Raw genomic sequence first — 23,621 nt, 5'->3', positions numbered from 1 at the left:
GACTGAGCCCCTCTAGAAAATGGACATTCACTGTGTTTAAATCCCCAAGTTTAGCAGATACCTGGCAGGTGGTTGGCTAGGAGGCGAGGGAAGGGCTGACTGACAAACACCATGTGCTGTGAGGCTGGGATTCTGCAGATATCTGGGGGCCGATGGTGGCTTTTAAGGAGGGAGGGACACGGGCAGATAGATCTGGGTTTCCGAAAAAGCGCCTTTGCTGAAAACATGTATTCAATCACTCTCTCCTGGTCAACATCTCCTCCACAGTCTCAGGAGAAGCTCTTTTTTTCTGGACGCGCAGCTCCTTGCTGGGTGTGGAAGGTGAGGAAAAAGGACTCTGGTTCATTCTGAGGCTGCCGGCACAGTGATGTGTGCAGACTCCTGGGCGGAGCTGTCCAGCCGCAGCTGACAGCTGACACCCAGGACCAGAGCTTGGGAGGACGTCAGGGGACAGAGAAGGAGGGCCAGCACCCGGCCTTGGCCGAGGCTTAGGAGCTCAAGGGAGGGGAGAGGCCTTCCTGATGAGGGAAGCTTCGATATTGATCAGAGGGTGTTTACTGCTGATGTCACCACCCCCGGACCAGGTGCGTCGGGAGGGCCAAGGCCTCACCTGACCCTGAGGTCACTCTGGAACATGGACTGGGGCCTGGCATACTGTAGGTGCTCAATAAATGTTTGTTGAGGCTGAGGGACATGAGCACGTGGGTTCTGGTGGAGCTGGCGGGGGACAAGAAGAGGAAGGGCCTTGTCGGGGGCCAGGACCTGGGGGAGCAGGAGGGGCCCCCGAGCACGCCCACAGGGCTGGGGCTGGATGCAGAGGGTCGGCCAGACAACAAGCTTGAGCTGCTGGGCCAAAGAGAAGAGGGTGAGGGGTTCCCGGGGGCGGGGGAACGGGAGGACGGGCTAAATCCATCTCCGGTTAACGTCAGCGAACAGCAAACAGCTGTGCGGGAAACGGCGCAGCTGGAAAAACAGGGGCCCTCTGAGAGCAGTGAAGAACCGCAGGCCCTCGGAAGGGTGGCAGGCGCAGGGTGCAGCTGGCGAGGTGAGGGCCACATGTGCGGCGCTGGGCCACAGCTCGGACTGGAAATGTCATTATCTGCTATTTACCACAACCGAGGACGAGAGGCTGCACAAAACAACTGTTTCTGGTAACAGCCGCTAAACAGGTTTGCCAATACTGCTTCCTGATGCCTTCCTGCTTTCGCAGCTACGCTGAGCAGACCTGGGAGAAAAGCCACCGCGGGGGTGGGCAGGGGGCCCGAGGGGGTGCCGGACAGGGCTCCCAGGGTAGAAGCCCGGCCAGTGTCCCCAGCCCCACCCCAAGCCCACTCAGTGAGGGGCTGGCCTCACACCGACCGCTCCACAACGCAACAGCCACAAACTCCCCTGCGTGTCCAGCTGCTGCTCAGCCACCCTGGGGGTGTGACAAACTCTGAGAGGGGGAGTCTGCCTCAGGGGTCCCAGGGCACTGCACCTGCCAATGGATGCTAGCCCCTCGTATTAGGGTCACGAGCCCTTCCCCAGCGCTGGGGGCGCTTAGCCAATGGCCTTCGTACCCCAGGCCAGCTGGCACAGATGGCACCTTCCCCCTCTTTTTTTCCCCTGTCCTTTTTTTGGCCACCCCACAGCGTATGGAGTTCCCAGGTCAGCTGTGGCAATGCCGGATTCTTAACCCACTGCGCCAGGCCAGGGACTGAACCTGCGTCCCAGAGTTCCAGATCAGCACAATGCTGATCCCATTGTGCTACAGTGGGAACTCCATCCTTTGAGGTCTCCTGCATGTCTTTGGCCCTCTTTACTTCCCAAAGGGCGCAGTTCTGAGCTGTAGGAGGAACTGCAAGGCCTTGGCTCTGCCACCAGGACCATCCCTCTGAGCCTCAGTTTCTCCATCTGGAAAATGGGTATGATCACTGCCTTTTGCCTACCGACCTCCAGGGGGCCGTGGGGGCTTATGGCCTCACGGACATCAGAAGAAGAGGGGGCTCTCAGAAGCACACAGCAACCCCCATCCTGGCTTTGTCCTGCTGAGAAGACTCAGACTCAACCAGAGCCTGATTCAAAGCGAATTGGGAAGCAAACCTGTCATGGCTTTAAAATAACAACAAACAGAGCTGGGTTCTGGAGGCCAAGAGAAACGAGCCTTGGCTTGCGGCTGCAGTTGCAGCTGCTCCCTGATCTGTGGGGGCCAGGCATGTCCCTGGCAAGCAGGTTCTGGGCGGTGATCCTGCAGAGACCGGGCTGACCTGAGCTTCCCAGGAGGAGAGTCCCGAATGGCCCGGGAGAGCCTCGCCTCCGTCCCTCCAACCACTTCCATCCACAAGGAGCAAAAGAGGCCAAGAGTGAACCCAGGTCACAGGGGGAGCCCAGAGAAGAGCTGTCCTGCGCTCCTGACTCCTGGCCACTCAGCGCAGGGGCAGGGGTAGCAGGCAGATAGGAATTTAGGCAACACTGCCCCCCAATTCCGCACCACCATCCCCCCGGCTACATCTGTCCTATGATGCACACAGGGACCTGTGCCCTCACCTGGACTTCAGATATGGGTGAGACATGTGGCCAGAGGGACGCTGCTGAGCAAAAGAAGGCAGCAGAAGCTGAAATGCAGAAGCTGAAATGCAGAAGCTGTGCCCTCCGGAGAGACGCTGACCAGGGAGAGCCAGGCCTAACAGGGAGCAGGATGAGGGCTATCTGGAGTGAGGGAAGATGGGTCCAGGCCCCCTGTCCCCACCCTGGTCTTGCCCACACCCAGCGGGCGTGTGAGCAGCCTGGAAAAGGAGCTACAGGAAAGAGCAAAAAGTCCCTTATATCACACAGCTAAGGATGGGATTCGATTTCCATGTAGAGACCTGGTGGGGACATCTTTGATACGTTATTAAGTGAAAAAGATGAAAAAAGGGAATTACAGTGAGTTCCCACTGTGGCTCAGTGGAAAGGAAATTGACTACTATCCATGAGGATGCAGGTTCGATCCCAGGCCTCGCCCAGTGAGTTAAGGATCCGGCGTTGCCGTGAGCTGTGGTGTAGGTTGCGGACGGGGCTCAGATCTGGTGTGGCTGTGGCTGTGGTGTAGGCTGGCAGCTACAGCTCCGATTAGACCCCTACCCTGGGAATCTCCAATGGCCAAGGGTGCAGCCTTTAAAAAAAAAAAAAAAAAAAAAAAGAGTTCCCGTCGTGGCGCAGTGGTTAACGAATCCGACTAGGAACCATGAGTTGCGGGTTCGGTCCCTGCCCTTGCTCAGTGGGTTAACGATCCGGCGTTGCCGTGAGCTGTGGTGTAGGTTGCAGACGTGGCTCGGATCCGGCGTTGCTGTGGCTCTGGCGTAGGCCGGTGGCTACAGCTCCGATTGGACCCCTAGCCTGGGAACCTCCATATGCCGCGGGAGCGGCCCAAGAAATGGCAAAAAGACAAAAAAAAAAAAAAAAAAGGGAATTACAGAGTCAGGATATGGTCCCATTAAAGGTATGTATACACATACACCTGTGTACACTGGCATGCGTGTGGAGAGAGAAAGATCTAGAACGACAAAGGCGTAGGCTGCTCAGGCCAGAGGTGAGGTGGGGTGTTAATATTTCATATGCTCTGTATGGTTTGACTTTTATAATTATTTTGCAATTGCTCTGCACCAGGCTGTGTTGCTAAGAGCTTACCATACACCTCACTCACTTCCATCCTCACCACCTGATGACATGGGTGCTATTATTATTCCCAATTTCCAGAAAACTGAGCCAGAGAGGTGAGGTGACTTGCCCAAGCCAGGAGGGGAACACAGGCAGCCCAAACCCAGGGCTCTTAACCCCTAAGCAATACTGTAAATTAATTTTCAAAATTCTCAGAAAAGAAAACCAACAGGAAAAGAAAAGAATGCCACCTCACTAAATTCTTTAATACTTCGGAGCCCAAGCAACCCACCCTGGCACCAGCCACCTGGGCCCCACAACAGGGGACAGGGAGGGGAAGGAAGTCAGACCCCTTTTCCCTTCGGAGTGGCCCGGCGCTCCCAGTGGGTGGGGGTGATGGGCTGGGACAGGGTCGTCACACTTTCTTGGTCAAGAGCCAGGAAATGTGGATCAGGACCTCCCTGGGGAGCTGATACACAAGTGGGCAGGGGCCTGGCACCAACTGAGCTCTCCATCATTGGCAGCTTTTGTTACTTCTCTTTTTTTCTTTTTTTTTTTTAAGGGCGGCGGGTGCAGCATATGAAGTTCCCAGGCAAGGGGTCAAGTGGGAGCTGCAGCTGCCAACCTACACCACAGCCACAGCCATAGCCACAGCCACGGGAAACCCGAGCCTCACCTGCAAACTACCCTGCAGCTCACAGCAATGCTGGATCCTTAATCCACGGAGCAAGGCCAGGGATAGAACCCACAACCTCATGGATACTAGTTGGGTTCGTTTCTACTGCACCCCAACGGGAACTCCGATTTTGTTATTTCTCACTCGCAACTGTCTTTGGAGTCCCCATCCGGGTTGTTCCTGCCTGAATCCAGCCCTTTGTTATTGCTTAACTGGATAGTTCAGCATCCTACAGGCGCTCTCCAACTCACTACACATTCTCTCCTCCAAATCTGCCTCTGGACAAGAGCTTCCCGGAGACCCACCTGACTGGCAGCCCTTGCTCAGCATCCACTGATGGCTCTGCTGCCAACAGCCTGGCACCCAGGGCCCCTTCAGGATCCTCGCTCCATTCTCCCCTCCCTCAACTTGCCTCGTGCCGTCACCCCCTTTCCTGCTCCTTGCCCCACATCCACCAGCTCTGCCAAATGCCCACCGGTCCTTGCACTGCCTCTGCCACCCTTTCTCCTGAAATGCCCCCCATGCCACCCTGGCACCTGGGGATCCACCCTTCCAGGCTCAGCTAAAGTGAGCTCCATTCTGCAGCCTCCAGCACCTCCCAGGTGCCAGCCCTGCCACCCCTCCATTCTGGGATCACTCCATGCCATCTGTGTCTACAGCACTTGTCACAGCATTATCTGTCACCACCAGTGAGCTCCTGGAGAGCAGGGTCTCCAGGAGGCCAATGACTATGACGCTGGCCTCTCCAGGAGACTCCGGGAGCCTCCCCCGACCCCTGCCTCGGTCCTAACGACCCTGTGCTGAAGGTCAGTGTCAGAACCGGTACCAGAAAGGGCTCTGAACCACACAAAGTGGCAAGAAAGAAGCCGCTGTCAGGGAGGGAAAGCCACGGCGCGGGCACCAGGGCAGCAAGAAAGAATCACGCCTTGATGGAGACATCCTGCTCGTCAGACTCCAGAGCGAGGCAGATGTTCCAAGATGCTGCGCGGTGTCGGGTCCGATCCTCGGATCCCGGCAACAGCAGCCAAGTCAATTCCTGCCAAGCAGCCGGAGCGGGCCCTCGGGGCAGACGAATTAAGTGACTTTTTCCGGGAATTTAGGTAACATCAGTAGCTGAATGAAAAATCCATCTTCGTAATGAGGCACCAACACACGTCTTCTGTATCTGAATTAGGTCGAGGAGCAGAAAGGACATTGCAGGGCCCATGTGGAGGCAGCTCAGACAAAGTGGCTGTTGCTCAAGGAGGCGGCTGCTTTTGTGGCTGCGCCCGAGGGACAGAGGCACGGAGCACTAGGCTTGGAAAGGGAGGAGGGGACAGAGACGGCTTTCACTGCACCCCCATTTGAGAGCGAAGCCCTGCAGAACAATGCCCGCTCCCAACCTTGGCGCACTCTTGGTGGGATTGTAAAATGATGCACCTGCTGGGGAAAAAAGTATGACGGGTCCTCGGAAAATGCAACAGAATCACCCCATGATCCAGCAATCTGCCCCACTCCTGGGTCTACACCTGCAAGAACTGAAAGCGGAGTCTCAGAGGGACCTGCACCGTCACAGCAGCACAATTCACAAGCGCTAAAATGCAGAAGCGACCCACGTGTTCGCGGACAGACGAATGGATCGGCAAGATGCGTTACACACCCAGTAGGATTATTTAGCCTTAAAAAGGAAGGCAGTTCTCACGCACGCTACCACGGGGACGGGCCTGGCAGACCTGACATTGACAGAAGCCAGTCACAAAAAGACAGATATTGCACGACTGGCTCCTACGAGGTACCAAGAGTAGCCAAAGGCACAGAGACAGAAAGTTGAACCGGGGTGCCAGGGGCTGGGGTGGGTGGGAGTGGGGAGTCACTGAGTTATGGGTCCGGGTTCCAGCTGCGCAGGACGAGAAAGTTCTGGAGATGCTGGTGGTGACGGCCGCACCGCAATGAATGTACCTAACGCCCCTGAACCGCATACTCCAAAATGATGAAAATGGTTAAATGTTAGGTACATTTTGCCACAAGTCAAAAAATACTTTTAAAAATGGCCTCTGATGTGGGGAGAACTCAAGTCAATCCAAGGAGCAGGGGGGGGCGGTCCCCACCACCTGGCCCAGCGAGCGCCAGGCTGCAAAGCTGTGAAAGGTCATTTGGGGGGGGCCATGCCCTCCCCCGCCCCCTCCGCACCGGCCTCCTTTCTGCGCTGTGCTCTTTCCTACCCTGAGCCTCCTCCAGGCCCCCGTTCCCTCTGCCTGGGATACTTCCTGCCAGATCCGACCCCTTCTCATCCCAGTCTCAGTTCAAATGTCACCTCTTCATAGAGGCCCAGGCTGTGCATCCCCGCCCCCGCCAAATGACTGCCTTCCCACTCCCTTCCCACTGGTTGTTAGAGCCCCCCCCCCCTCAGTTTGGGTTTTTTTTCTGGGGCAGTGGGAGGCCTCAGCATGATGTGAGATCTTGGTTCCCAGACCAGGGACTGAACCCGGGCTGCAGTGGTGGAAGCACAGGGACCTAACCACCAGACCACCAGGGAACTCCCCCACACCCAGTTTTGATGTCTCTGCCTATCACGTTCTAGAATTAGGTGTCTTTACTTGGTCTGGTCCATCTCATCTTTCTCGGCCAGAAGCTCCATGGGGGCGAAGGAACACAGTGGTTAATGGAGAGGATGCTCAGAACCGGACTGCTTGGGATCAAATCCTGCCTCTATGACGGACTAGCTGGGTGGTCTTGGGAAAGGTACTTAGCCACTCTGAGCCTCAGTCTCCCCATCTGTAAAAGGGGAATGATAAAGATGCTGAGCCCAGAGGGTTTGTAGCAGGACTGGAGGAGGTAATAATGTGAAAAGTCCCCAGGATAGTGTCTCGCACAGTGAGAGCAGCGCAAGCTCATATTACGACGAGTGATGGTATAAGGGCAGGGCTTCCTCCTACCTGGTTCATTTGGGTATCTCCAGAGCCTGGCACAGAGTCGGGAGCCAATAAAATGCTGCAGAATGAGGAGTTCCTGTCGTGGCTCAGTGGAGATGAGCTTGACTAGTATCCATGAGGATGTGGGGTCCGTCCCTGGCCTCCTCACTCAGTGGCTTAAGGATCTGGCATTGCTGTGAGCTGCGGTGTAGGTTGCAGATGCGGCTTGGACTTGGCGTTGCTATGGCTGTGGCATAGGCCTGGGAATTTTCCATAGGCCACAAATGTGGCCCTAAAAAGACCAAAACAAAACAAAACAAAACAAAAAACCCAAAACCAAAAAAAAAAAAAAAAACCCTGTATAATAAATGGATCAAAAATTCTGCAGAAAGATAAGCCCTTCATGAAATTCAATTTCATTTGCAAGGACAGGCCCGGAACTGAGTCGGCTCCCAACGAGGTAAAAGTGCCCCCACAGGCCCTGGGCCCCTTGAGTAGACTCGGCGCAGCCCTAGGTGCCTAACTTTTGCCCTGGGAACATCCTGGGAACATTCAGGCTGCTTCTGAAGATCTTGAGAAAGTAGGTAGAAGAGCCGTTCCCCCCGTGGAGGTGAGGGCAGGCGGGGGCCACTGCTGGCACTGGGCAGGGGAGCAGGGAGGGGTGTTCCAGGTTGGGCATCTGGCTGCAGCTGGGGTCCTCACATCTGCCGCTGCTTCACCTTAAATGGGACCTCTGTGTTCTTTGATATTTGTTGGTTTACTCATTTATCCTCCAAAATATTATTTTACCTTTCCTATGTAAATCTAAAATCAATCTGTAATTGATTTTTGTGCCTAGTATGAGGTCAAAGTCAAGATCCGTTTTTGTCCATGTGCGTGTCCAAATGACCTTGAATTATTTATGCAAAAGACCATTCTTCCCCACTGCGAATTCATGATCCCTTTGTCACAAACTGGACTTTTTCTTTCTTTCTTTCTTTTTGTCTCTTTAGGGCCGCACCTGCAGCGTGTGGAGGTTCCCAGGCTAGGGGTCGAATCTGAGCTGTAGCTGCCGGCCTACACCACAACCAAAGCAATGCGGCATCTGAGCTGCATCTGTGACCTGCACCACAGCTCATGGCAATGCTGGATCCTTAACCCACTGAGTGAGGCCAGGGATAGAACCCACGTCCTATGGATACTAGTTGGGTTTGTTACCGCTGAGTCATAACGGATACGCCAACATGAGATTTTCGGTGTAGTTGAAACAGGCTTCTGTTGGAAAGTAGATGCCATAGCCAGAGAGGAGAAGTCAATGCCTGGCTTCAAGGCTTCAAAGGACAGGCTGACCCTCTTATCAGGGGCTCATGCAGCTTTCAGTTGAAGCCAGGGCTCACTTATTATTCTGAAGTCCTAGGGCCCTTCAGAATCCTGCTAAATCTACTCTGTGCTCTAGAAAGGGAACAGCAAAGCCCGGATGACAGCGCATCTGCATACAACATGGTTTACTCAACATTTTAAGCCTACTGTTGAGAACTACAACCCCGAAAAAAAAAAAAAGAAAGAAAGAAAACATTCTTTTCAAAATATGACTGCTTGCTGACAACGCAGCTGGTCACCCAAAGGCTCTAATGGACAAGGAGACCAATGCAGTTTTCAGGTCTGCTCACCAGCATTCATTCTGCAGCCCATGGATCATGGATAATTTTGACTTTCAAGTCTTATTATTTTATTTATTTATTTTGTCTTTTTAGGGCTGTACCCATGGTATACGGAGGTTCCCAGGCTAGGGGTCTAATCAGAGCTACAGTGGCAGGCCTACACCACAGCCACAGCAACGCCAGATCCGAGTTCCAACTGCGACTTATGCCACATCTCATGGCAACACCGGATCCTTAACCCACTGAGCGAGGCCAGGGGTGGAACCTGCACCCTCATAGATACTAGTTGGGTTCATTACTGTTGAGCCACAACAGGAACTCCTCAAGTCTTATTATTTAAAAAACATATTTCATAAGGCTATAGCTGCCATAGGTGGTGATTCCTCTGATGGATCTGGGCAAAGTCAATGGAAAACCTTCTGGAAAGGATTCACCTTTCAGAGGCCATTAAGAACATTCATGATTCAGAGTTTCCCTTGTGGCTCAGTGAAAAACGAATCCAACAAGGAACCACAAGGTTGTGGGTTCCATCCCTGGCCTCGCTCAGTGGGTTAAGGATCCAGTGTTGCCATGAGCTGTGGTGCAGGTTGCAGACGTGGCTCGGATCCCACATTGCTGTGGCTGTGCTGTAGGCTGGTGGCTATAGCTCTGATTCAACCCCTAGCCTGGGAACCTCCATATGCCGAGGGTGCACCCCTAGGAAAAAAAAAAGACAAAAAAGAAAGAAAAAAGAAACATTCATGATTCATGGAAAGAGGTCAAAATATCAACATTAAGAGGAATCTGGAAGAAGTTGACTCCAAGCCTCATGGGTGACTTTGAGGAGTTCAAGACTTCAGTGGGCGAAGTCACTGCAGATGTGGCAGAAGCAGCAGCAGAACTAGAATTAGAAGCGGACCTTGCAGACGTGACTGAACTGCTGCAATCTCATGATCAAACATGCGTAAGGAGGTGCTTCTTACGGATGAGCTAAGAAAGTGGTTTCTTGAGATGCAGTCTACTCCTGGGGAGGATGCCGTGAAGACTGGTGCAAGGACAACAAAGCATTTAGAATATGCCATAAACTTAGTTGATACAGTAGGAGCAGAGTTTGAGAGGACTGACCCCAATTTTAAAAGAAGTTCTATGAGGGGTAAAATCCTATCAAACAGCAGTGCGCGCCACAGAGAAACGGTTCACGAAAGGAAGAATCAATCACTGCGGCAAAAATCCCTGTCGTCTTATTCTAGGAAATTATTACAGCCACCCCAGTGTGCAACAACCAACATCCTGATGAGTTAGCAGCCATCCGCACTGAGCGAGACTCCACCAGCAATCCACCGGGCTGAAGACTTAGACAATGGTTAGCATCTTTCAGCAACAGAGCATTTTAAAGTTAAGTTATGTACACTGATTTTTTTTTTAGACGTAATGCTATGTATTGCACAGTTAATAGCCTATAGTAAAGTGTAAGTATAACTTTTATATGCACCAGGAAACCAAAACATCCATGTGACTTGCTGTATTGCAATATTTGCTTTACTGCAGTGGCCTGGGACCAAACCCACGGTATCTCCAAGGTATCATGTCTGTACTGATTTCCTTTTTCTTTTTTCTTCTCCAGCCACCCTGCGGTGTAAGGAGCTCCTGGGCCCGGGATCATATCCCAGCTGCAACTGCAGTGTGCTGTGGCAATGCTGGATCATTAACCCACTGGGCCCAGCTAGAGGTCAAACCTGCATCCTAGCGCTCCAGAGACGCAGCCAATCCCGTTGCACCACAGTGGAAACGCCTGCTCTGATTTTCATGTCTATATATTAAACTCGGATACAACCACTTTGCTAAATTCGCCAACTAACACGATCCACTGATATTTAGAGTCTTTCAGATTTTCTAGCTATAGAATCATGTTTTCATGGATAATGACAGTCTCAGCTATTCTTTTCCAGTCCTTTCCAGCCATACATTTCTTTTTCTTGCCTGATTGCACTGGTTAGGCCTCCAGTACAATGTTGGAGAGAAGTGGTAAAGATACATAGAACTTGTGTGTGTGTGTGTCTTTTTAGGGCCGCACCTGCGGCATATGGAGGTTCCCAGGCTAGGGGTCAAATCAGAGCTAGAGCTGCCAGCCTACACCACAGCTACAGCCACACCAGATCTGAGCTGCATCTGCGACCTACACCACGGCTCACGACAATGCCGGATCCTTAACCCACTGAGCGAGGCCAGGGATGGAACCTGCCTCCTCATAGATACTAGTTGGGTTCATTACCGATGAGCCGCAATGGGAACTCCCAAGATACGCAGATTTTATTTCAGACTTTATGAGACAAGTTTTCAACATTTAACTATTGAGTGTGATGCTTCTTCTCCTGTGTTCTTTAGAAAGATATCCTTGTTTCTCCAAGGAAGGGAAGCACGAGATGGGAATGCTTTGGTCTGAAGGGATGCAGGGGCAGCACGGCAAAGCAACTCTCCCTCGGGGACCCAGCTCCCGACTCCCTGGTAGGGGACCCGAGCAGGCCACACCTCCTCAACGGGGCCCCATTCTCCACCTGTGGCTGGGGAACAGCCTCGCCTGCCCTGCTTCCCTGTGGCTTTGTCCTAAGGACCAAAAAGGATGCGTTTTGTGCAAGGGATCTACACCCTCTAAGGAAGAGCACCAGGCAAGACAGTGGCCGCCGCGTGCCCCACTGGGAAGAGTTAGCGAGGCTGGCCCGAGCGAGGATGCCAGGGACTCTCAGTGGAGGGGTGGGGGGGTGTGGTGTGGGGGAGGCGTGGGGAGGGCAGCGGGGGCGAGACGGGCGGAGGGGAGGCACGGTCACCAGTGGTCATTCGCCCCTGCCCTGAGCCAGGCCTGGGGGTGCAAATGTTTTCAAACCCAAGGAGGATCAGGATCCCAGGAGCGTGGCAGGTTCCTATTCATGCACGGAGTGTCTGTGTCCCCTCACCGGAGTCCTAACCCTCAACGTGGTGGTATTGGGAGGTGGGCCTTTGGGGGGTGATTCACGTTCAATGAGCCTTCACGAGGGTGAGGCCCTGGCCAGGGGATTAGTGGCCCAGGCGTGCTGCCTGCTGTGTGGTCTGGGCTGACCTCGGCGGGACACACCTCCTCAGAGCCTTGAGCAGGGTGGGGGACAGGGACCAGAGTCTGGCCTGGCAGTGGCCGCCCCCCATCCCAGGTGGGGGTGCCTGCCCCCCCCAACTCCCAGTTGGACATCCCCTAAAGGCTTAGGGCGAACGGAGGGGCGGCCTCTTTCTCTTTCACCAGGTCTCAGCACACTTTACCGAGATCATCAGCTCCCGTGGTGGGCGAACCTCTGCTCCCACACCGTGGAGCACATGTTAGCCAAGACCAGAGAAAAAGCTGATTGCTTCCCCTGCACAGGGACCACGCCATCCTGGGCCCAGGCAGGCTCTCCTGCAGCCCTGCCTACTCTCTCTCTCCATCACTGATGAAGCCAGACGCTCAATTAAACTGAAAGCTGGTGGACTCCAGGCCTAAGCAATTAGGAGGGCCAGGCCTCTCTAATTAGCCAGCCGGCCCCTCTCCCTCCCCACCACAGCCTCCTGATAATGAGAGCAGGCAGCCTGGCATGCAGGCCCAATGAGAGGGGGCGCTGCTCCGAGGACCAGCAGCCTTAGTTCCACCTGTATGCTCACTAGCTTGTGGCTGCTGAACGCTGCCAGGGCTCTTGCTGGGAACGGCTCCGTGTGGCCAGGGGCACCTGAGCACCTGCCCCCCAGGCCTTGACCTGGGCACTTCCCATGTCAGAGCTCTCCCCAGGATCCCTTCTCTGCAGCTGGCCCCCTGCCCACATATCTCCTGGGACCCAGAGCTGCTGGCCATTGCAAACAGTGGGGAGGTAGAGAGAAATAAACAAGAAGGCATCCCAGAAATGAGTGAGCCTGGAGTACCCCCAGTTAGGCCAGTACCTTGTTCGAGCTCTCTCAGCACCCCCAGGGCTGCCTCTGTAACCCCAACCCCATGTGTAATCAACGACCCACAGTCATTTAACAGCTGCCGCCCAGAGGGGAGGCATCTGTGCGTCTTTACTCTGCAGCCCCCGTGCCTGCACGGTAGGCGTACAATAAAGATTTGGTGAGAGAGTGAATGGATGACATTGTCCTCCTCTCGCAGGTGCCGGGGAGCCTCAGCGAGGGCGAAAACTTTGCAGGGGGGACTCTGAGGCTAAGTCGGGGCCTCCCTCCTGATTCTCCAGGGACCCGGCTCCTCAGTGACCACCCGCTGGCTGAGTGGCCCGGGGTGTCCTTCCTGCCCTCAGGGTCTGCATCCTCAGTCGGGCACGTGCCCAGAACACGTCCAGCCACGTGCCCTGGCCATGCTGCTCTCCCCTCCCTGGAATGCCCTTCATACTGCTCTCAGCCTCTCAGAGACCTGCCCACCCTTCAGGAGCCGGCTCCTCCAGGCAGCCCTCCTGATCCTTCTCGGTCCTGGACATGTTGGTCCCAGCCATTGTCAGCATCATTCTAGAGCATCGTCTGCCCACCTTGACCATGACGACCTGAGGGGGGTGACCGTTCTGGACACCTTTCGGATACCCCGAACCCAGAACTAGCCCAGAACAGGCTGAATATTAGCGATCGAGTGTTAGGGTCACGTGAGAAACTTGCACAGAAATCAAGGAGTTTGGTTTCCCTGCTTAAGACATCTGGTGCAGGAGAGCTACAGAAGCTTCCAGAGGCTTCTATGTAAATTACTACATATATATATATGGGACTAACTGTGGGAACTCCAGCATTCAGTTCAAGGAAACATGATTTTTTTTTTTTTTTTTTTTTTGCTTTTTAGGGCCGCACTTGCGGCATATGGAGGTTCCCAGGCTAGGGGGTGACTCAGAGCTACAGCTGCCAGCCTACCCCACAGCTCACGGCAACGCCAGACCCTTAACTCACTGAACAAGGCCAAGGATCAAACCCACACCTCATGGTTCCTGGTCAGATTCGTTTCCGCTGCGCCACGACGGGAACTCCAAGGAAACACGACTTCTAACAAGGAGAATGCAGGATGCTAAGGGCTGAATTGTGTGCCATCAACATTCTTCGGCTGAAGCCCATCCCCAGCGTGACTGTATCTGGAGAGAGGGTCTTTACCAGGTACTTAAGGTTAAATGAAGGTCATGCGTCCTGATCCAACAGGACTGGTATCCTGGTGTAAAGCAGGAGAGAGGCCAGCGCGGTCTCCACCATGTGGGGACACAGAGCAAAGGTGGCCGTCTTCAAGGCAGGAAGAGAGCCCTCACCAGAAACTGAACTGGCCGGCACATCGACCTTGAACTTCCCCGTCTCCAGAACCGTGAGCAACCAATTTGTCATTGAAGTGGGCGAGGGTGGGCTGATCCGTTACGGCAGCCAGAGCTGACTGATCCACGGGACTTCACCAAACCTCTTCTGAGACCCCTGTGAGGTCAGTTCCATTCTTTGTCTAACCCTTGGGAAGTCTGAAGAGCTAGGACCTCAAAGGGAATGAATAAAATAATAGCGATAATAACTACAGGGTCCCTTTACTGAGGGTCTGCCGTGGATCTGACCCCAAGGGCTTCCCTGCATTAGCTCACTCACACCTCACACCCACTCGAAGATGATGTGGTTTTATCACCCCATTTACAGGGGACGAAAGAGCGGCCCAGAGAGGTTAAGTGACTTGTACAAGGTCACTGCACTGCAGCTGAGCTGGGACCACAACCCAGGTCCGTCTGCATGGGAACAGCGCTTGCTGACCTCTGCCCCCTCCCGTGCAGGACCAAGTAGCCTCTGGCTCTGGACCATGTGCAGTCTAGCGCCCTCTAGTGCCCGCTCTAATCCCTCCTCATCTGCCTGATTCTCTTAGCATGTGACCCCCGTTCCTATGCTGTCTTGTCCCCAACCTTGTCATCTCCCAATGACAGCCATTGTCACCTGACACATCTCCCGCTTTCACTCTATGTCCCCATGTAGAGCCCTGGCCAGACAGGAGCTGGGCTCATCTCTTAAGGACACAAATCAGATCACATTACATCCCTGCTTAAACCGCTCCACGGGCATCCCATCCAACTTCGAATCAAATCTCAACTCCTGAGAGCTTTGACTTACAAAGCCCTGGGTGATCGGTGCCAACCTCCTATACTCTCCGCCCCATTTCTCCTCATTAGTTCCTTGCACATGCCCAGCCAGTTTCTGCCTCAGGGCCTTCATGTCTGCTGATCCCTCTGCCCACAACGCTCTTCCACCTGGATCTTTGCCGGTCCGGCTCCTGCTTGCGCTCAGGCCTGAGTTCAGAGAGGCCCTTCCAGTTACATTCTATTGAATCAGTTTGTTTTCATCCACCACAGAGTCCTCAGTTCACTCAACATTATTTTATTTAAAAAATTTTAGGAGTTCCCATCATGTAACAAACCCAACTAGTATCCATGGGGATGCGGGTTCGATCCATGTAACAAACCCAACTAGTATCCATGGGGATGCGGGCCTCACTCAGTGGGTTAAGAATCTGGCATTGCCGTGAGCTGTGGTGTATGTTGCAGAGATGGCTTGAATCCCGAGTTGCTGTGGCTAGGTCGGCAGCTGCAGCTCCAATTTGACCCCTAGCCTGAGAACTTCCATATGCTGCAGGCGTGGTCCTAAAAAAATTTTTTTTATTTAATTTTTAAAAAGTTTTGGCTACACCTGCAGTGTGCAGAAGTTCCCAGGCCAGGGGTCAAACCTGTACTACAGCAGTAAAAATGCCAGATCCTTAACCACTAGGCCACCAGGGGACTCTTAACATTATTTTATATTTATTTGTTTATTGTCTGTCTTCTCCCATGCCTGGAAAACAATCTCCCTGAGAGCAAGGACTTTATCTTGCTCAGGGTATCACTGACACCCAGAATGGGGCCTGCACACAGTAGGCCCCCTACTATTTATGAGTCACAGGATGACACCATCTTCTCAAGGACAAAGCAAACCTTCCAAGTGCTCATCATTCAGCTGTGGCCCCAACTGGCACCCTCTCCTCCCACTTTCACCCAGGAACAAGTCCTCTCCAAACCAAACTCCTCATCTCGCCGTCCAAGCCGGGACCAAGTCCTCAACCTGCTGCAAAATAGGAACAAATCCAAATGGAAATACCCTCAGACCAGCCCTGCGCTCCGGGTACCATGGGGTGAGGGTGAGAGTGTCTGGAGGAGCACCCCCACCTCTCCACACTGAGGTCCTCCCCGGGGACTGCCCCTGTTGCCTAGGAAATGGCTCTGCAAGAGGCAGCTGGCATTAACCCTTCAGCAACCAGGGCCGGCAGCCTGCCTCTGCAGCAGAGGCCTCGGATTTTTCCAGGGGAAGGATGCAAGACTTTGATGCCCACTTCATGGTCCCACAAAGCTAGACATTTATAGCAGTCCTGGGCTGGAGGGGCAGAGGGAGGAAATAGACTGGTGGGCTTTGTTCTCCCAGCAGAAGACACACAATAGACCCCACCTGCCCAGGTGCTGGGAGGGAGCCAGACACGCCTGAGTCCCGGCGCCCAGCACCTGCACTGGAATCTATCTAGTCCAGGCCTCTGGGGGCTTAAGGAAGAGTGGCATCCAAGGGCCCACCCCCTCCCTGATACTCAGGCCCCTGCCACACCTCCACTGTTCTTGGGACCCCCCACCAGTTAATCTACACTCCTCAGTCCAGGTCACAACATGTGACAGGACAGAGGGAAAACGACCTTAGCTGAAATCTTGGCTTTTCCCCCTATGCATTTGGTACATTCACTTTTTTGCATCTTGGTTCTTTCATCCAGCTTTTGAACATCACTGAAAACACCCTTGTCAAGACTGCCAATGGCTTCTGTGTTGCCACGTCCATGTTTACTTCTTTGACTGTCCTGTATTTCACAGTCCTCGCAACTCGTAACGCCCCACCCCCAGTCTCCTATCCCCTGTTACTTCGCAGAATTTATTTCTTCCTGACATTTTCTTATCTATTTGATGATGGCTTGTTTTTGATTCCCTCACCCAATGCAACCTTAAGAAAGAAAGCTCTTTCTCTGTTTTGTTCACCACAATAACTCCATGACTGGCACATGGAAGATACTTGAAGATGGGCTCCAGTAAAACTAGGGTGAAAAAAGAAGTTATAGTATCTTGGGACCCGTGTCTCTAACCTAAGAGGGCAGTAAAGGGAAGTCCCATGAAGACAGCTATGCAGCAACTACTGTAGGCTGGAGCGAGAATAAGAGAACAAGAATCTAGAAGAGTTTCTGGCAGGGGGACAAAAAAGTAGGCTTTGTGTAAAAGAATAAAATTCAGATGCTAAGTAATCTTGAGGATTGGAAGGCCCATTATTCTTTGGTCAATAAGAAAAGAAAGGCAATTGGAAACTCCAGGAAAAACCAAAAGTTACTTTAAGAAGACATGGACTCAATATGAAACAATTTCAATATGTGGCACAATTTAGAACTGTCAGTGGAGTATAAGAAAAGGAGCAAATCCATATGACCTTGCTGCAAAGACCATTCTCTTGTGAGTGACCAGGGCTCAAGAGAGCAGCCCATGAGAATAGGCAATGTAATCCCAGTAAATTGTTTGGCCCTGAGGAGAGTATTTATTTAATAACAACTAATAACACTTGTTGAGTACTTATGTGACAGACAAGGTTTTAAGAGCTATGCATATAAAGCTTCATCCTCATAATTCTCTAAGGTACATATTATCCCTATTTCATTATCATTGTCCCTATTTCATAGATGAGGAAGGTGAAGCTTGACACAGCAAACAATTTTTTGAGGTCATGTAGCAGAAGAGCTGTGGAAAGTGACATCATGTCTCTTCTATCAAAGGAAATCTTGGTGACTCCATTTGGCTCCGGTTTCGGCCAAGACATCCCCTGCGACCCCTTCCTCTTTCCCTCTTCTCCCAGCAACAATTTGTGTCGATCAGCCGACCGGGAAGAATGTGTGCCCTGACCCAACCCATGGGAAGGGGACAGGTACATCACCTGCCTTAGGGATAAACGGGGGAGGGTCCTTTGTTCGGCGCGTGCTTTTTGGAGGACCCGCGCCCTTCTGCACAAGTAAAGAGCCTTGTCGAGATGTCTCCCTGCCCACGGGTCGCACTTTCCCACACGGATGACCCGAGCCAGAGTTATCTTCATTTCCAACAAGCTGAATTCACACTCAGGGCTATGTGACCCATAGGTCCACTCCCCAGAGCTGGTCCTAGAAGCCAGGCCATTTGACCTTCAGGCCCCCATCCTTGCCAAGAAGCATAGGATATCATGTGGTGTGCACACCTGTATGTACGTACACACACACACACACACACACACACACACACAATCACTCTTGGGAACCAGGATGCAAGACCACAGGGCAGCAGGGCGGGTCCAGGCTGGGGAGCCAGAGCAGGGCCTTACCTTCCTGCAGTCTTTGCAGAACACCGATGAGCTGCCCAGGAAGCCCAGCACCTCCCCACAGAGCAGACACTGGGAGAGGCCATTCCCCATCACACCGTGCCTCATGGTCTCCAGACGCTCCACCAGCCGCCTGCAGCACAGGACAGGGTCAGAGAGAGCTGCTTCCGGACTCCAACCCGACCAACACCAAACCATGCCCCGGGGGCTGGTCCCCCAGCTGGGGTACCGTCCCCTGCCCCACTCCTTCCCCTGGCTGACTTCTAATCATTCATTCACTCCCCAGCCATTAACCGGGCACCAAGGGGAGGCCGGACACTGGGAACATAGAAGCAAAGAGGCCGGAGATGGACACAGGCCCTGCTCTCAAGGAACTTTGGCTCCATAAAGGGATAAAATCCATAAACAGGCAGAGCGAATTCAGAAGTGGGGAGGTGTTACGGAAAAACATAAGTGGGGGTGGGAGGCAGACCGAGGGGGACAGGGCGTGCTAGATGGGGATCAGGGAAGGCTGGAGAGCATTTGCACAGAGAGCCAAAGGTGACAAGGACCAAATGTGAAGAGCTGGAGGAGCATCCCGGGCAGAGGGGATGGTGAGTGCGAGGAGGAGGAGGGTCCCGCCCCTGAGAAAGGCTGGCGGGGGGGGGGGGGGGGCTGACGCCTTGTGGGCTACTGGATAAGGGGGACTGGAGGGGTGAGCAGGACATGGGGTTGGTAAATCATAAAATGGTTTGGATTATTTTTAGGATAAATTCAAACACACTAGAGAAATCTAGGTGGAAGAGTGATTTGATCCAAGTGACATTGTAAAAAAATATTTTCTAACTTCCTTTATAGTCACTGTTTTTCCTGAAGCATATTTCTTCTTCTTCTTCTTCTTCTTCTTTCCCCCCCAATCCCTTTGGTCTCTTTAGGGCCACACATATGGAAGGTCCCAGGCTAGGGGTTGAATCAGAGTTGAAGCTGCAGGCCTCCACCACAGCCACAGCCACGCCAGATCTGAGCTGATTCTGTGACCTACACCACAGCTCATGGTAACACTGGATCCTCAACCCACTGAGCAAGGCCAAGGATTGAACCTGTGTCCTCGTGGATATTAGTTGGGTTTGTTTCCGCTGAGCCACAGCGGGAACTCCTTGTAGCATACTGCTTACGTTTTATTTTCTTTTATTTGCCTTTTTTGGCCACCCCATGGCATATGGAGTTCCTGGGCCAGGGATCAGATCTGAGCTGCAGGGGCGGCAACACCGAATCCTTTAACCCACTGTGCCGGGCTAGGGATCGAACATGTGTCCTGGCACTGCAGAGATGCCACTGATCCCGTTGCACCACAGCAGGAACCCCCAAGTGACATTTCTTAAAGTGCACTCCAGCTGCTGTGGAAAGCTGGGATTACGGGGGGAGCCAGGTGAGGACGCCAGTGGGGGCGGGGGGGTGGGGTCCAGGGAAGCGGGGCGGAGACTGGGACCTGCTTTCAGAAGCAGCGGCAGTGGATCTGGGGTGAGGGGAGGTGACAGAAAGATCCAGGATGGAGTAGAGGCTTTTGGTTTAAGCAACAGGGTGGATGGAGAAGCTGGAGGCAGAGAGAGGTCCTCTTTGAACCTCTGATGCCGAGGTCCAGGAGCATTCCCTGAATCCTGCTGAGCCCTGGACCAGTGCCTTTCCTCAAGTCCCATGGCCCCTGAGCCCACTGGGACCTCGGTTTCATGACAGCCTGTAACAACGCACGACCACGTCCGCAGCACAGCGGGCACCTGTGTCATCGCCCACTGTCTCCAGTGTCCAAGGGACTCTCGGCAACAAATCAAGGAACAGGGTGGAGGGTGTGGGTACCTGACTGCCTCTCACCGTCACAACTTCCCACCAAGGCGGATGCCATTTCCTCCCACTTCGTTTATTTATTTATTTATTTTAGGGCCATGGGTGCAGCATATGGAGGTGCCCAGGCTAAGGATCCAATCGGAGCTGTAGTCACTGGCCTACCCCACAGCCACAGCCACGCCAGATCTGAGCTGCATCTGCAACCCACACCACAGCTCACAGCAATGCTGGATCCTTAACCCATGGAGCAAGGCCAGGGATCAAACCCGTGTCCTTACAGATACTAGTTGGGTTTGTTACTGCTGAGCCACAACAGCAACTCCTCCTCCCATTTTAAAGATGAAAAGACTGAGGCTCCTGGATGTGAAGTCACTTGCCCACCATCACACAGCTCCTCAGAGGTGGAGCCCAGGACACCCCCAGCCGCCCCCCACCCCAAGTCTCAAGGCAACCCTAGTATCTCCCAAAGGGTGATCAGGCCCCACCTTGGGGGCTGAGAGAAGGCAGACTGGGAACTGAGGTTTTCCCCACCTACATGCCCTCTGGCAGGCACTCCTGACTCTACAGGGGTCACTGTCCCTCTGCCAGGGACCCACAGGGTCCCTGGAGCAAACCCAGCTTTGGCCCTGGACCCACCCGCTTGCTCTTGGGGGACCCCTATGGGTACATCTCTGTGTCTTCCACGTCATGGAAACACACAGAATGCACCTCCTCCCTCCGAGATGATGAACCCGAGGTGCCGCCTCCTGGGTCATCCTGCCCCAGGCAAACCCAGCGCTCACGGAGGGGCCCGACGAGGTAAGTGGCGCAGGGAAGGCAAAGGGGCCACAAATGCTTCCCACAGCTTCGGGGAGCCCAGGGGCACACCCCCCAGGGGCTCTCAATACGCCCACCCCCTAGGGTGCCTGAGGGATGCAGCGCTGCCCGCTGATTATCAGCACAGGCACACCAGAGATCTACGGAGCCTCTGGGGCTGCTAGAGGAGTGGGGGGGCCCAGTCAGACACGTGGGGAGACAGAGCAAAAGACAGCTCGTCCGTCTGATAGGTCTTGAGGGCAATGACCTTGCCGTCGGTATCCAATTTACAACTGATACCATTCATAACCCTTTCGGTAATGAAAGAGTCGTCAGACGTCAGTATTATTGAGGCACAAACAACAATATTTGGACAACAGCGGTGCTTTCACTTCCTAGAACTGTGCATTCCTGCAATGTCAGACTTTTTAAAACGATCGTATATTTAATAGAGAAAGATTAATAGAAAAAGAGCCAGGAGTCCAGAATCAAATTAATTCCTGCCGGTGCCCTGCCTCTCTGTTTCCCTGCTTGTGTCTGCCCGTGCTTTTCAGGCTGTCTAGGAAGTATGAATTGCTCCTGTAATTAAACAAGCAAACAAAAAAGACAGGACGAAACTGAGGCCTGTGTAGGCGGCAGCTCTGGATGCCGGGAGCCAGGAGAGTTCGGAAGCAGCAGGAGAGCGGCTCTGGTGGTCTTTCAGGAACCATCCATGGTTCAGCCTCCACTAAATCCCTCCCTTGGCCGAACCACAGTGGGCCCTGGCATGAGCAGAGCAGAAGAGACCCTGATGCGGGCCCCAGGCTCCTTCATCCTCCCCACAGCCCGGGGCCCACATGTCAGCCGCTGTCCCCATCTTACAGAGGGGGACACGGAGGCTTCCACTGGCTGACAAGTCTCCACTCCAGGGGTGTTCAGACAGAGCTGACGCACCCCCGGTGAGAAGGCAGCCTGAGGACCCAGGGCCCCAGACTCCCAGCCCGTGGATCTGGCACTAAACGCCTCTGCTCCCCTCTCCAGCCCCCCCCCCCCCCCCCGCCGCCGCCCCCGTCGCATCCTGGGTGCAGCGCTCACCCGATTCTCTGCTGCTCCAGGACGTCGAGCCGCTCGGCCCTCTGGATGACCTGCAGGATGGCCTCCACCTCGGCCGGGCTGAGGCACTGGCTCTTCCTCTGCTTCTCTGTCTGGTAGGTGTGCACAGACCAGCCCGTCTGCAGCCTCGAGAGAGAGCAACACAGGCCTCGAGGCCGCCCCATGCAAACCCAGCCAGCCGCCGCCCCCCCTGCAAAGCGCCCCCCCACCCCCCGAACGCTGTGTGTGTGTCGGGGGCAAGGGGTTCGGACACCAGCCTCCACATGCCGCCTCCACCACCTGCCAGCTACTGGGTCCCCCAGGGAGAGCAGCACCTCGGGGCGGTGGGGGGAGCAGGGGTGGGCAGAAGGCTGCGGCTACAGAGCAGGAGGTTTCGAGGGAGGAGCATGAAGATGAGCAGGAGAAGAAGAAACACTCGGATCTGAGTCGTACAAGAAAGCGAGACATGGGAGTTCCCGTTGTGCGTCAGAGGGTTCAGAACCTGACTAGTATCCATGAGAACACAGGTTCGATTTCTGGCCTCACTCAGTGGATTAAGGACCTGCGTTGCTGTGAGCCGTGGTGTGGGTCACAGAAGTGGCTAGAATCCAACATTGCTCTGGCTGTGGTGTCGGCTGGCAGCTGTAGCTCCAATTTGACCCATAGCCTGGGAACCTCCATATGCCTCGGGTGTGGCCCTAAAAAACAAAAAGACCAAAAGAAAAAAAGAATGCTGAGGATAAAAGGAGATTCACACAGCATTTTGGAAACAGGAGGGTTCCGGGGCAGGAGGGCAACAGCTGCCCAAGAGGAGAGGCAGGTGGTGAGGCGGGCTGGGGTCTCAGAGGGTTCAGCCGTCTCCCCCAACAGGGCCCCAAGCTAAACAGAAAAACTCAAACAGGGGGAGAGTGGGGGCAGGGGACCAGCTCCGCCTCCCTGCCCTGAGGCCCACCTTCTCCCAGATGCTCTGGGCCAAGTACTGGGCACCCAGAGCTGGGTAAGACGGCAAGGTCATTGCCCTCAAGAACTACAACATTCTCGGGGAGACGGATGCCCAACCAATTATTCAAATATTTATTTACCGAAAAATTTTGAGAGCAATTCATTCGACACATAGGTATTGAGCCTCCACTGGGATGCCAAGCTCGTTAGGGGCCGGGACAGGCTGCTGGCAGGCCATGCAGGTGGGCATCAGGAGGTCGTATATATAAGGGGGCTAACCTGGGGGTGTGGTTCTCGAGTGGCTCCCCCAAGGAAGCGGCGGCAGGCAAGAGACGGGGGTGCCGGACACCAGGCAGGGGGATGAGGATGCGGCCGCCTTCCGAGGGGTTCCCTGACCCGCTGCGGATCGCATCCCCGCCCTGTCCAGCTACTGCAGCCAACCTGCGTTGCCGACACCGTAGAAGTTAAGAGAGCTAGAAAGCACGTCCTCCTCTGGGAGTGGAGAGCAAGCCATCCCAGGCTGGGTGAGGTGAAGGACTCAGGTTCTGAAGTCCAACGGATGGTCTCTGATCTTACAGTTCTGTCCCTTCGAGCAGCTGCCCATCCTTGATTTCCTGTCTCTTTAAGGGATGCCGGGAAGATGAAATGAGGACACGTGTATACAGTGCTTTGTATGCAGCAAACGCCCAACTGCTTAATAAGTGTCAGTGATGATATATTCATAATGATTTGGGGTGGGACCATCAGGGGCAGCTCAGCCAAAGGCAGCATTTGCACTGGGTTTTGCAGGATGAATAGGAGTTCCCCCAATGA

The 23,621-nt window shown here is 53.9% G+C and overlaps 1 protein-coding gene across 44 annotated transcripts in view; it reads right to left on the bottom strand.

Moving 5' to 3' along the window:
• The window catches only part of RPH3AL (rabphilin 3A like (without C2 domains)), a 171,775-nt gene that overhangs the window by 69,829 nt on the left and 78,325 nt on the right, over positions 1-23,621 (bottom strand). For 23 of the 44 annotated variants that reach the window (XR_014821588.1, XR_014821589.1, XM_084985604.1 and 20 more), the window contains 2 exons: positions 21,870-22,013; positions 18,183-18,312 (listed from right to left, as the gene is read on the bottom strand). Coding sequence is in view for 39 of the 44 variants with exons in the window: in XM_084985604.1 (XP_084841730.1) it covers positions 18,183-18,312; positions 21,870-22,013 (274 nt within the window). In the remaining 5 variants the exon portion in view is untranslated. Of the gene's footprint in view, positions 1-18,182; positions 18,313-21,869; positions 22,014-23,087; positions 23,429-23,621 lie in introns of all 44 variants that reach the window. The other 21 variants (XM_084985583.1, XM_084985582.1, XM_084985599.1 and 18 more) reach the window with 4 other exon arrangements.

Source organism: Sus scrofa, chromosome 12, assembly GCF_054392235.1.
Source record: "Sus scrofa isolate SSC_HxYL_T2T_F1_AM1 chromosome 12, Sscrofa_HxYL_maternal_Yorkshire_Landrace_v2.0, whole genome shotgun sequence".
NCBI lineage: Eukaryota > Metazoa > Chordata > Mammalia > Artiodactyla > Suidae > Sus > Sus scrofa.
This window is presented reverse-complemented; position numbering and strand designations above follow the sequence as displayed.